The following is a 14,483-nucleotide window of genomic DNA, read 5'->3' on the forward strand; positions in this document are numbered from 1 at the left end:
ACTGTTAAAAATTAAGTCATACAAGTATGGTGCTAGAAGAAAACAATAAAAAAAAATGTAATATAATCATAGGTAGAAGGTATTTCTTAGCATGACACAAAACCCAGAAACCATAAAGAAAAAGACCAAGCAATTCAACATAAAATGGGTCAATGCAGTTTTATCGGTTGTAACAAATGTAGCACTCAGGGGAGGATGTTGATAGTGCGGAAAGTTGTGCATATGTAGGAGGCGAGGGGTGGGCGAAAGTTGTGCATATGTAGGAGGCGAGGGGTACTTTCTCAGTTTCACAGTGAATCTAAAATTGCTCTAAAACAAAAGCCTTTTTTAAAAAAAATAAGGAAATTTACTGGATAGAAAGTCAGCAATAAGTTCGGCTTCATATTTGATCCAATCAAGAGCTTTTTTCTGTCTCTCTGCTCTATTCGTGATGTGGTAAGGTGGCTGTCAAAGTAATTGAAGTTTTATGCGTCTTCGTTCATGTTTAGTGGGAAGGATCCCATGGAAAATTCCAAGTATGTGACTGAAATCACATACTTTCCCCTGAATGGAATGTTAGACTGGCTTAAACCAAACAAGGATCACACCATTGCCCTTGCAGTCAGGGTGGAGTTAGCTTTCCTGAAGCCCATAGTTGCAGGACTTACAAAGGGAGCTGGGTAATGTACGCTGAGTAAATAAGCACTTGACAATATCCCTGAGAACAGTAGATGAAATCCATTATATATTGATGGCTTTTTAGAAATTAGGGCAAGAAAATAAATTTTTCTAAACTAGAAAAAGAAAATATGGGATTAATAGGAATTATGACTGTTAATGGGACTAATTAAGGAATTTGGAGGTTGACTTTTAGAAGATTTGTGTGTTTAGATTTGAACACAGAATTCAACATTAGAAAATACATGCTAGGAAACAAGAAGAAATTAAGCACATAGTATTTCACAGCAAGATGAAAATTCTCCCTCAGTTTATCTTCATTTCTCAAAATCAAGTGGGGATGAGAAATTAGTCAGGCGAAGGGGTGCAGGGGATGCTACCCCAAAATATGTCATTTTGGCATATTGACTATTTTGAGCTAAAGGCAGTTGAAAAACAGCAAGTGTAAGAAGGGCACTTGCTCCAATTTTTCCCCTAAAATTATAAGATGAAACTTTTCTGTGAGAGCTGCTCTCCTTATACCAAGAGGAAAGAAACAATCTTATCACCAGAAACAGGAGTTAAGGCTAAGAGAATTCCATAACAACTTGTTAAAATAATTTCTCTTCCTTTAGTCTCCCTATATATTTCGCTTTTCCATAGTTGCCACTCTGTTCAATCCAGTATATGAGTACTTAGGTTTTGTTACGTCTTTGGGTCTTCATTTTCTTGTGGAGACTTTTTGCACATGTAAAAATAAAATTGCTATGATTTTTTCTTGGTAATCTCTCTTAATATCAATTTAATTCTGAGGCCCAACTGGAAAGCCTGAGAGTAGAAGTAAAATTTTGCCTCCCCTACACAGGTGAGATAAGGTAAACCCACATGTGTTCCTAACAGAAATTTTGTTGATATTGAAATAGGAACAAGCTTTGAAATAGAGCACAAACAAATGGATGTTGTCAAAATGGTGAGGGAGGCAAGAAGTTCATGTCATATTCCTAGATCCTATTTCTGATGACTCTCTCAACAAGTATGGAAGATACACTATTCTTGTCAGTTAGCTCAGTCAGCAATCTGTCTCGACAGTCTGGAGAGCTGATGCAGAAAGATGCCCAAGTGTGACAGGCAGCTGATAAGGAAGCTAAATAAATCATCTATTTTTCTACACCAGGCAGAGAATCATCTTTTTTTCTATATTAGTCAGGAAATGAAGTAAACTCAATAGTCTGTGGTAATATCACCACAAAACTACGACAAAAAATAGAAGCAAAACATTGGACGTTGATGGACTTCAATATGGAAGTAAAAAATGAAATGTTTTCTATGAAAAACCAAGAAATTACATTGGTTTGACAGTTTATGCATCCCTGAAACTCCAATGAGTTGGTTATATCAAGTGGTATAAATATTAAATCATTTATTTTATATCAAGTGGTATAAATATTAAATCATTTATTTATATCAAGTGGTATAAATATTAAATCATTTATTTTCACATTAATTGCTGTTAAAATCACTTATGTAATTATCTAAATGTTTTACTAGCTTTCAAAGCAACTAAATCATAAAGCCCCATATGTGTAAACATAAACATAACTTAAAATTTATTTACACTAGGAGAATTCTTATTCATCCAAGGGTAAGATATCAAGGACTTAAATATGTATTTGCTATGAAAATTTTTCAGTTTTACATCTAAGTTTTACATCTAGTAATTTACAGCTTAAGATGTTCACTTCTATTCTTAAGGGAGAAACTCAAATCATAATATTTTTGATATTATAGGCTTTTCTAAGGTAGGTAATCATTTATTAATGAAATTAAATGAATTATTAAATTCAACAATAAATAATTAAGCAAATTACTGAGTACCAATTGTGTCCAAGCCACTGTCAACCATTGTTACTCACTTTTCCTTTTGGAGCTAAAGCCTTGTATGTTGTGAGAAACTAAAAGTTATGCTTTTCCCATCTGCTGTGTTTTCTGCAGAATCACTCTCTTCCTACTCAGCTGGAAAGGCATGTAGTTTATAAAAATCTTGAGAATTCATTGGTCAGTTCATTTTAACATTGAGGAGGGGGAAAATCTAATTATTAAAAAGAAAAATAACTACATACACACTAATTGCGGCAGCTATTCTCAGGACAAATTAGCATCAGAGATGCCACACAATTGAATAAAAGACTACAGTTTTGGTGGGATTGTCCCCTTTTCCCCACCCAAGTGTTTGTGGAAGAAAATCTGGAGCTGCTTCTAAGCATCCACCTGGGCCATGGCATGAGCCCTGGGCTCCCCTCCCCAGATGACAGAACTGCCCGCCAAGGTGTGCAGGGATGCCCAACACATGGGGAAGTAAGGAGGCTCAAATTAGTGTCTCGCCCCTGGGTAACAGATGATCTGGGGCTTCTCCTATTCCAGTTGCGGTCATCCTGACCTGCAAGGAACAGGAAGGCACTCTCAGCCCTTTCCACTGGAATGAGGCTCTTCTGGTCAGGTCCTTCTAAACGGGTGTTCAGGACACCCAAAATATCTATAAAGCCATCATTGATCACCTTGATTTGAGTTTTGTTGCAAACTACAGGAGGCAGGGTTTTGCCCTGATAGTGTAAGGCTCCTCCAACATTGACCATGGAGCCGTTGATTATGACTGCAGCAGTGATTCCCTTCAGGAACGAGGCCATGGAGAGGTAGAGTTCACCCCCCTTTGGAAATCCCAAGCAGCCAGACTTCTGGACCCTTTACCTGAGATAAGGACAGAGGAAAAAGGAGAATGAGTTCATGAACCAGTGTGGTGAGTAGTGCCTGGAATTGGAAGTCACTTGGAGCTGAGCCTTAATCTGGGCTTTACCGTTTGTCAAGGTTTGCGACCTTGAGATATCTACTTATTCTTCCTTTCTATCTTCCTTTCCACAATTTCTCCATCACCATTGTTGGTGACTTCAATAGCCATGTAGATGACCTACTAAATACTTTGGCCTTTCAGTTCCTTGACCTCCATACCTCCAATGATCTTTTTTATCCCACCTCAGCCACCTACTCCCATTGTCATAACCTCAACGAAGTCATCATCAGTAACTACCTCATCTTCGAAATCTCAGCTTCAAGCATTCTATTCTCTGATTACCATCTTAAATACTTCCAGCTTAGCCATTTTAGTACCACCCACTTTCATCTCTTTGAGACTTTGACTGCCACTTTTTTCACTATCAATACCTCTCTCATTTTCTCACTTCACACCTCATCCAGCTTAAATTTCAAGCTTCATTGTTATTATCATTCTCTTGTAAGCACTCTTAGCTCTTTTAATAGCTCTCTTCCTTTGGTCATAGGAAGACAGGTATTAAAATGCCCAGAAAAATGCTAACCTTGGTTAAATCCACCTATTCACTAGAAAAAATGCTAACCTTGGTTAAATCTACCTATTCACTTTTAGTCCTGTATTTGTGCAAAGGATCATTGCTGGAGAAAAAAAATACACGTTCGTGCTGACAGATCTGACATTCATTTCATGACCACAAATTTCAAATAAGCACCCATACTGCCTATCACTCTTGTCACACTTCACTGATATTTGCTTTCCACTTCCCCCAAAGATGATTTCATACCTTCTACCTCCTCAAGCCTCTTGAGCCCCTATTCCTCTTTACTTTCAGCTCTTCGTCTTTCATGGATAAAACAATCTATCCAGTAGGAACTCTTCCTCACTTCCCCCTGCCAAATCTACTTAGTTCCACATGAACTCGAACTCTCTGCCTTCCCTCCTAATTCCCAAAGAAGTATCTCTGTTCTTAACAAAGGCCATCCCTCTGCTTGGCTTGGATCCCATCCACTCTCATTCTCATAGACTTTGCTCCTATAACCACTTCTTTCTCCTCCTTCATAATTTTCTTCTTTACTGGCTCATTCCCATCAGTGTACTTCATGCTCTAGAACCTCTTACATTTTAAGCATAATCCCTTGACCCACTCTGCCCTAGTTTTCTCTCTTTCACAGCAAAATTTATGGGAAAAGTTGTCCTCTTACTTGTCTTCCATTCTCTATTCAGTCTCCATAGTAATTTGGGTTTGCACTATTCCACAAGGACTGCTCTTGTCAGTTGCCAAAAAAAAAAAATCCTAATTTTCTTGTTGTGGCTTCTACAAAAGCATCCTTGACTGGTTTCAAACATTTGCTCCTCATAAAAGTACTAGGAATTAAATATCATCATCCCAATTTTTTAAAGGAAGAAAGAGGCCCCAAGGTCATGGAGTGAGTATTTGGTGAAATCAAAACTCAAATTTAACTTTAGCTACATCTTATTCTGGTTCCACCACACCTTTTCATTTTTCCTAAGAGTTCTAGTGCTTCCATCCACTATGAGCTCTGATTGAATTCTAAAATAAGCAAGGTTTATCTTCCGATTCTCTAATATCCTGAGCCTACAACCCTCAAAACATTTCCTAGTACCCAGGTTCTTTGGCTGCCAAGTTCTTCCTTTAATACTGTACTCTCAGAGGAGGCATAAGAGAGGGTTGTTAAACACAAATATTTAAACATTAAATCTCCTTTCCTCTACTTCAAATCCAGAATTCTCAAATGTGTTTGGGCACATTATAAAACACTAGAACTTAAAATTCCATAATGCAACTAAGAACATATTTAGTAGCAGGAAATATAGTAATATATAATTGCATATAAACTGTCTATGGGAAGTGACTTAAAAAGGTAGTGTATTGTGAGTAGGGAATGGCTATCATGAATTTGTCAAGTTCTGTGAAAATCAAAGAGCATTTATGAAGAAGAGACCTGATATGTAGGCCACAAAACTTAGAGTGACCCCAAAGAGAGACCCCGAACCTGAGCTCCAGTGACCAGGTTCTTGTCTTATGCCTTGAGAAAGAATTCAAGGGCAAGACAAAGAGCAAGCAGAAAAGTGCAGGTTTTATTAAAAGTGCAGGTTTTATTATTTATTTACACTTAAAAGTGCAGGCAGCTCAGAGAGAGAGAAGGGCAGAGTCTGCCCCCAACTCTGAATTACAGGTTTTTGTTTTCTTGGTGGTAGGGAGTCTCCCAAGGCTATCCAGCTTGCCTCCCAGTCCTGGCTTGTTTGCCATGCCACCTGGAAGGGAGGAGGTTGCTCAAGGCTATCTATCTTGTCGCCAAGCCTTGGCTTGTTTCTCGTCCCGGAGTCTCATGCTTGAAACAGAGAGAGGGCTGAGTAAAAGTCAAGGAAGAAATTCCAGAGTTGTAGGGAGAGGGCTGAGTAAGGAACTGAGGAAAAGTTTCAGAGCTGTAACCTGGAGGGGAGAGGGAACTTGCTTAGACTATCCTGCCTCGACTGTGCTGAAAAACCTCTTTTTCTAGGAAAGAATTTCCTAGTTCTACCTCTCCAGTTCTTTGGCCTGTGCAGTGGGTGAGCTGGACTGTGGCTGGTGCTGAAGAAACCTGGCACACAGCAATCTCCATTCCTCGCTCTGACTAGTTAAGAGGAGTACAAGACTGGAATTGAGTTTTATCACTTTGTTGAGTAAGTAACAACCCTTAATAATCATAGGCCTTTTGTTTAAAAATGTGTTAAGAAAAAAGTCCATCTCTGAGGAGTTGCAGGTGTTCTTGCAGTGTTCTGGAATATTTATGATTTTGCCCAGTTCTGGAGGGGCCACCAAAATGGCATAGATGATAGAGGCTCTGTTCATCCCTTGGCGACTAAATCAAAATTGTGATGGAAACAAGGAGCAGCAGCAAGGAAAAATCGCCTGGGATATAGATGAATAAGCCATACAAGTAGGGAGAAGTCCAAGAAAGCACCCTGCAATGGCAGAAAGGACAGGGAGAGGACGCGGGGCTGCCTGGTCTCGAGCGGCTGAGTGAGATGGAAGCAGCAGCAGTGGCAGCAATAAACGCCTCTGTGAGTAGATTTTAGTGGTGACGGACTTGCTCACTCTGAGCACCAGTGCCGATTCAGCTGCGCACGCAGCGGGCACCAGGAACTTACAGGGAGACATTGTCAGAGTGACAGCTGAGGCGAGATACGCTCTATATAGAAGTGCCGGCGGTATCCATTGTTCCCCACTGAGCCCTCCCCACTGCCAGTGTGCGGACACAGCACCGCCATTGCTGTGAGATCATCAGACTGGATAACAGAGGTTGCTCCGCCCCAAGGATTCCCTGAAACCCCGCCTTCTCCAACTTGCAGTCCCAATCCAAGCCACATCCAGGTTGATCCTCTGCGAGTCAGGTGCTCCTTGCTGAGCAACACCTAGACTCACACTGGAGGCAGCTGGCCTCGGTTTCTGATGTAGCCTTTTGAGGCAACTATAAGCAAAGCATCTGTAGATTGCTTGCTGAATCTTAACAGGTGGCCTTGGAGGGGCATAGGCTTGGGCTAAATTTGGCCTGTAGCTGAACCCCTCGCAGGACTGTGCCACTGGACACCTACTTCACAAATCCACACTAAGAAGACCGGGAGACTTAGAAGCTTTGCTTAGTACACAGAAACAGACATGGAAAGGTAGTCAGAATGGGAGGACAAAGAAGCAGAAAGCATATGAGAGAACAGAACGGAGATCCAGATATGATGGAGTCAAGTAATCTAACAGATGCAGAGTTCAAAACTGGTTATAAAGATGCTCAATGAACTTTTGGTTAAATTCAGTGAGAACTTCAACAAAGAGATAAAAAACATAAAAATGGAAGTGGAAATTATAAAAGAGAACCAATCTGCAATGAAGAACACATTATCTGAGATGAGAAGTATATTAAATGGAATAAACAGATTGAATAAAGAAAATATCTAGAGGACGGGAAAGCCAAGGGCACTCAATTAGAATGGCAAGAAAAAAGATGCCAAGACTATACAAATAATTTAAGGAGCATATGGGACACTATTAAGGGTCCAAATAGTCATCTGATCGGCGTAAGTGAAGAAAATCAAGATGTCGAACAGCTGCTTGAAGAAATAATGATGGAAAACTTCTCTAACCTGGTGAATAAAATGGACATAAAACTCCAGGAAGCTCAGAGAATTCCAAAAATCAGAGATCTAAAGAGGCCCACACCAACACACATCATAATTAAAACGCCAAAGCTTAAATATAAAGAATAATAAAAGCAGCAAGAGAAAAAGAAATAAATACTTATCAGGGAACACCCATAAGACTGGCAGCTGATTTCTCAAAAGAAACAATGCAGGACAGAAGAGCTTGCCAAAAAAATATTCAACAGGATGAAGACCCAGGATCTACAACCAAGAATAATTTATCCAGCAAAGCTATCATTTAGAGTTGAAAGACAGATAAGAGCTTTCCAGACAAAAATAAGCTGAAGGAATTTATCACCACCAAGCCCATATTACAGGAAATGTTGGAGGGACTTCTTTAAGAAGAAAAGACGTGTATCAAAAACAGGAATAAAGAATGGTAACAACTACATTTCTATCAATAAGTACCTGAAATGGAAAAGAATTAAGTGCTCCAACTAAAAGATAGAGTGGATGAATGGAAAGGAAAACAAGACCCTTACGTGTTGCCTATAAGAGGCTCACTTCAGATTAAAAGACACACTAAAAGTAAGGGGATGGAAAAACATATTGCTTCGATGGCCCTAGAAGGTATTTAAATCATACAGAGAAAGATAAACACTATATGATTTCACTTACATGGGGAATCTAAAGAATAAAAAGAACAAACTAATCAAAAACAGACTCACAAATATAGTGGACAATTTGGTGCTGGACAGAGAGAAGGGGGGTTTGAGGGGCTGGGAGAATGGGGTGAAGGATTAAAGAAGTACATATTAGCAGCTGATGGATGGACATGAGAATGGGGAGCACAAAGGGAATGCAATTAGAATGAACATGTTGGCTAAATGGAGGGTCGGGGAGGGAGGAAGCAATTGGGGGGATCATTTTACAAACTATATAGATGTCTAACCAATGTACTGTATACTTGAAACTAAAATAAATTAATTTAAAAAATAAATAAATCTTCCTGGGAAAAAAGCAGAATACATTTCCATTAATGCCCAGGTGGAGAAATAGTCCATTAAACACCATGAGCAACCAAGGTGACAAGGCATCTCCGAAGGAAAGAGAAAAACCTCCAGAAAATAAGCTTACCCCGCAAAAAAAGAAAGAAAGAAAGAAAGAAAGTTTATGTTCTGTCTGGTGGGGACATACATAAGTCTCATTTCCTTAATGGCCTCCTTAACATAAATGATTTCATTTTATTTCACATTTGACAAAATAGCCAGATATTTCTCCAGCAAAATGGGTTTATTCAGGAACAACAACACAAAATAAACATAATTCAGGACATCAGTACAAGTTCCAAGAGACAAAGGAGAAGAATGTTCTTTTATGGACCTGGAAGGGGTTGTTGTAAAGGAAGAGTCCATAGGAGGAAACTGAAAGTTGGAAGTATAGTGTGACTTTTCACTGGCTGAGTTACAGCAGTCTCCCATTGGTTGAGCTGTTACCGTGTAAGGAGGAATCATTTCTTCTTCTCCCTGTGGGAGATGCAAGGTATGTTCTCTCCCTGTCGGGGTCAGTAGTGTGTGTGGAGTGACAAGAGATAGAGTGCTCTCTTCTAGCCTCTTGCCTCCATTTTAAATGAGGTTTCTGTTTATTAATGTTTACATTTTCCCCTTTTGATCGAGATCTTTCTCTGAAAGCATCACTAATCAAGAGTCAGGTTTTTCTGAATTCAGTGGCCTTCTGTCCCTTGATGCCAGCAAGACTTTTCCTGGGTGTCATGTCTGACATCAGAGGGAAAGTGCACAGATTGGAAACCTACTGTGGTCACATTTGAGTAACAAGTTGGGGTAGGAGGAGATCTCTCAGGTATTCCCCATCAAAAGTCTGTGAATATGGCAAAGGCAAACTCAGAATATAAAGAATGAAACAAGTGCTTTGGGAAGACAATGCAGGAATAAAATATAAAGTAAACAGTATTGTTATCTCAAAAGATAACATTTGAAACAAAATATCTTATTAATAATATAGCCCGTAAGTTGCAAAATCAGAGACTATGAATTGAGTAAGAATCCAGAGTCAGTTAAATGTCTAGATGAAAGAGAGGCTTCTGTGAATTTTAAAGCTTCTAATTGGTCTCATCAGAATGTCTTGGGAAAGCTGTCTCATTAGATGTCTACTTCGATTTTGGGAAATCTTTACCTTTAGGTCACCAGAAAGCACCAGGATTAGGTGCTTTCTTCAGATGTGTCATGCGAAACAAGGTGTTGGTTAGTGATGATTGGAGGCTTTCCAGAAAGGTTGAAGAGTCTTTCTGGAGGTGTCTTTTCCAATAGATGAAATCTCCAGGTTGCAAAATGTGTTGCTTAAGGTCTCCACCTCCTTGGAGTGCACTGTGAAAACACTGCTTTAGCAGAACCTGGTTAATTTTGATGGAAGCAATTAGGTCTTTACAACATTGCAGTACATCTCCTTATATCAGCTGTGGATCAAAAGAGGCCACGGGCTAGGTGCATTGGGTGTCCCGTGACTATCTTGAAGGGTGAGAGTTTATGAGTTCCAAAGTGAGTGAATCTGAGATTTAGAAGGACCAAAGGCAAAGCTTTTTGCCAGGATATTTAGAGAGTCTCTACAAATTTTGCCAATTGAGTCTTATATACCTGAGCATTGAGAGTGGTAAGCTCAGTGAAAGTGTTGTAAAACTGTCCAAATAGCACAGATTTGTCAAGGAACCTGACCAATAAAATGGGTTCCCTGATCATGATGGAGTTTAAGAGGGGGTTCCTCAGGTAGGGATAATCTTTTCCAAAAGGACTTTGGCGACAGAAGAGGCAGTAGCCCATCTGCAAGGGTAAGCTTCAGTCCAGTGAGAAAACACACAGACCATGACTAAAATATATTTATATCTATGAGACAGGGAAGCTATATGAAATCCATTTGTCAAAACTTGAATGGTCCACTCAGCAATTTATTATTTCCGCCCCCCCCCCGCCCTTAATTCCGGCCCCTCCAACTTCCACCCCTGACCTAGGGATGTTGCTCTTTCCCCTTAAGAACTGGATCTCTGAAGGTGGGGCATCTCCTCTCACACGCTCACAGCGTGCACTCGGAGCCTAGCACACCCAGGGTATGGTCCGTGGCTCCACCTGGGGTGCGAACTCAGGACCTTCTGTGTGTAAAGCAGATGTGCTAATCACTACACTATAGAGCCATTCCCATTCGGCAATTTAAAATGTCTGGGAGCAGTGTTAACAGGCTTCCCTGGGTTGTACTTTGGACAAGCAAGACAAGTGAAGTAGGCACTTTTTGCAGCCTTAATAGTTCTTCACCAATATTGATTCATGAATATTATCATTTTGTCAGTGGACCAATGGCTGAATTGCATGTATAGTAGTTAGGATTGGGAATTACAGAGTCTCTGGTAGGAATGGTTGTTATTTGGCCCAAACCAGAGCTTTCTTTTTATCAAACCAACAATTGCTGGATTTCCAATCTTGTTTTACCTTTTCTGAGGTCAATTGTTAGGATTCTCTGGCCAGTTTTTCTAAATTATCATTGGGGAAACATCCCTTGGGACCATGACAGAGGTTTGACTGCTGTTAGTTCCTTTAAGAGCAACATTCCTTGCAGAAGTGTCAACAAGGTGATCTTCCTTAGTTTCAGAGAGTCAAGTTTATAATGCCGTGGGATCCTAATAGCTAAAGTAGCAGGTAAAAGTATAGCATCCAATAATTCTCGAACATACTGGCCATTTAAAATTTTATTTCCGCTGGAAGTAAACAAGTCATACTGCAAAATCATTGCACAACATTCTAGAATCACAACATTTCAGAATCATGAGATTCTCCGAAAGCATATCTACAATCAGTATAAATGTTGGCAATTTGCCCTTGGCTAGGGTGCATGCCCATGAGCACATATAATTTGGCTGGTTGGGCCATAGGATCTCTAGGCAAAGGTGATGCTTCAATTATATCAAAGGGTGTTGATATTGCATATACAGCACAATATTTGTCATCTTCATCTTTTAAATAAGAACCATTAGTGAACCATGAGAAGTTGACCTCCATTTTAAATGAGGTTTCTGTTTATCAGTTTTCATACCATAAAACCTGTGTTTGCCTCTGCTCCCGATAGTGTCACCCTCAAGAGCTTTCCCAGCCAAGCCTTTTTACTTAGTTCCAAATATTCTCATCCTGCTGGCTGGTCATTAATCATGCCACTCCCTGTAGCTCTAATTACTTTTGTACACTTTACAGCATATTTTGTGCACAAGAGTCTCAGAAACTAAAGAAGGTAAATAATAATAGCTAACTCTCAATTTTTACAAGAACCTTAGTAAAAAAAAATAAGGCCCAAAGTGGTCTACTGATTTGCTAATGATCACACAGCTAGAATAAGTATAAACGCTGGGATTTATACCTTTGCAATCTATTTCCAGAGCCTGTGCTCTGAATCATTATGCTTTGTCTCTCACATGATGATGTCCTGTGTTGAAGATTTGGAAAACAGACACTCATGTACTGTTGATGGATGCCTAAACTGGCATGGCCTTTTCAGGGCAACCTGGTTAAAATTATTTAAATGATATATTTTCTGACTCACAATTGCACTTCAGGAATTTCTCCTAAGTAAATATTCATGAATGTGTGTAAATATTTGGCTACAGTGATGCTTATATTGTTTTAATAGAGAAAAAGTTAGAAACAAACTAGCAATATAAATTGGTTTAATCAATTTAATTGTGATGCAGTCCTGTAACAGAAGAGCGATAGCCATTAAGTGATATAGAAGAGGGAGTTCTGGTCAAGACGGTGGAATGGGTGAACTCTGTGCCCGCCTCCTCCCATGACCACATCAAAATTACAACTAAATTATAGAACACTCAACTTGGAGAACCATCTGAAGACTAGCTGAACAGAAGTCCTATAACTAACTAAGGATATAAAGAAATCATGTCGAGACTGGTAGGAGAGTGGAGATGCAAAATGGGCTGGCTCCATGCCCACATGCGGTGACTGAGAATCAGGAGGGGTATCTCAACTGCAGAAGTCCTCTCTGAGGAGTGAGGGGTCCCAGGCTGTGAAAATCAGCACCAGTGCTGAGAAGAGGAGCCCCCACAATATCTGGCTGTGAAAATCAGTTGGAATTCTTTCCAGTGAATCAGGAGGCTGCTGGAAACCCCGACATCCTCTTAAAGGGCCTGCACAGTCTCACTCACTCTCAGGCATTCACCCTGAGCTCCAGTAGAGGGACAGTGGCTCAGAAAGTGCCAGAGACATACAGGGAGAGACTGAGCTGTATGGCTTCAGAGTAGGGGCTAGAGGGGACAGCCATTGTGCCTGTGTTGAGCCCTCTTTCCACACAGCCAGAAGGTGGGTACCATCTTTCCTGTGTTCAGACCTTCCCACACACAGCCAAATGTGAAGCTGCATTAACCTGGTAAACACTACTTGCTCCACCCTGGTGACTCCCAAGACCCTGCCTCACTGAATCTGAGTACCGCTTGAGGCTCTTTGACCTGAGGCTCTTTGACCAGCTGAGCCTTACAGGCAGCTGGTAGGCAGTGGCAAGTGGCAGGGTGCCCTTTTGCCGAGTGAGACTGTTGTGGAAAAATCCCAATAGCTCCAAAAATCAGACCAGCGAAAAACCAAGCAGTTCACTCAGAGAGAAGGAGAATTCAAAATTTATTACCCACGGTCCCAGACGAGCTAGTGCTCTGAATATCTAGGTAGTAGGCTCAGGCGAAACATTCCCTTTATAGGAAAATTTTACATAATCTGATTAGTCAGTTTGAACATAAACTGTTACATATAGCAGACGTTGCAATGCAGATTTCAAGTAGTAACATAGAGAAGGGGGAGTTGCTATGGGTAACCAGTAAACACAAATTGTTACAGGGAACAGAGCTGCTGGAGTAGCTACATTTATAAGTGGAGCAAAGTGTAAGGGAGCTCTTGCAAGAGCTCTTGCACGCAACAAGCCTATCTGCAGAAAGCAAGCAGAACGCTGATTAGTTTTTAATGAAATTCCCCAAATTTCCTCTTCAAGATGAAGCAGAGGATCAAATCAATGATGTGGAAGATAAAGTAGCAGAAAATACACAATCAGAACAAAAAGAAAAAAGATTTTTAAAAAATGAGGATAGATTAAGGGGCCTCTGAGACATCAAGTATAACAACATTCACATCATAGGGGTACCATAAGGAAAAGAGAGAGAGCAAGGGACTGAGAACCTATCTGAAGAAATAATGACTGAAAACTTCTCCAATCTGGGGAAGGAAATAGACATACAAGCCCAGGAAGCACAGAGTTCCAAACAAGATAAACCCAAAGAGATCCACATAGATACATTGTAATTAAAATGGCAAAGGTTAAAGACAGAGAATCTTAAAAGTAGCAAGAGAAAGGTAGTTACCTACATGGGAGCTCCCATAAATCTGTCAGGTGATTTTTCAACAGAAACTTTGCAGGCCAGAAGGGATTGGAATGAACTATTCAAAGTGATGAAAAGCAAGGACCTACAACCAAGACTACCTAGCAAGGCTATCATTTATAATCAACAGGGAGAAGAAGAGCTTCCCAGACAATAAAAAGCTAAAGGAGTTCATCACCACCAAACCAGTATTACAAGAAATGTTAAAAGGACTTTTTTAAGAAGAGGGGAAAAAAAAGAACATAAGTATGAATAATAAAATGGCAATAACTACGTACCTATTGATAATCACTTTAAAGGTAAATTTAATCAAATGTATAATCAAAAGACACAAGGTAGCTGAATAGATAAGAAAACAAGACCCATACATACACTATATAGGAGACCTACTTTGGATTAAAAGACACACAGAGACTGATAGTAAACAGATGGAAAAAAATATTTCATGCATATGGAAAC

General features: G+C 40.0%; 1 protein-coding gene across 1 annotated transcript in view; it reads right to left on the reverse strand.

Moving 5' to 3' along the window:
• Nucleotides 1–3,320, reverse strand: part of LOC105299271 (acyl-coenzyme A thioesterase 4-like) — an 11,267-nt gene extending 7,947 nt beyond the window's left edge. The window contains exon 1 of the mRNA XM_011370932.2: nt 3,074–3,320. Within this exon, the coding sequence (XP_011369234.2) occupies nt 3,074–3,320 (247 nt within the window). The remainder of the gene's footprint in view (nt 1–3,073) is intronic.
• Between the last annotated feature and the right edge of the window lie 11,163 nt (nt 3,321–14,483).

The sequence above is a fragment of the Pteropus vampyrus genome, unplaced genomic scaffold (assembly GCF_000151845.1).
Source record: "Pteropus vampyrus isolate Shadow unplaced genomic scaffold, Pvam_2.0 Scaffold177, whole genome shotgun sequence".
Taxonomy (NCBI): Eukaryota; Metazoa; Chordata; class Mammalia; order Chiroptera; family Pteropodidae; genus Pteropus; species Pteropus vampyrus.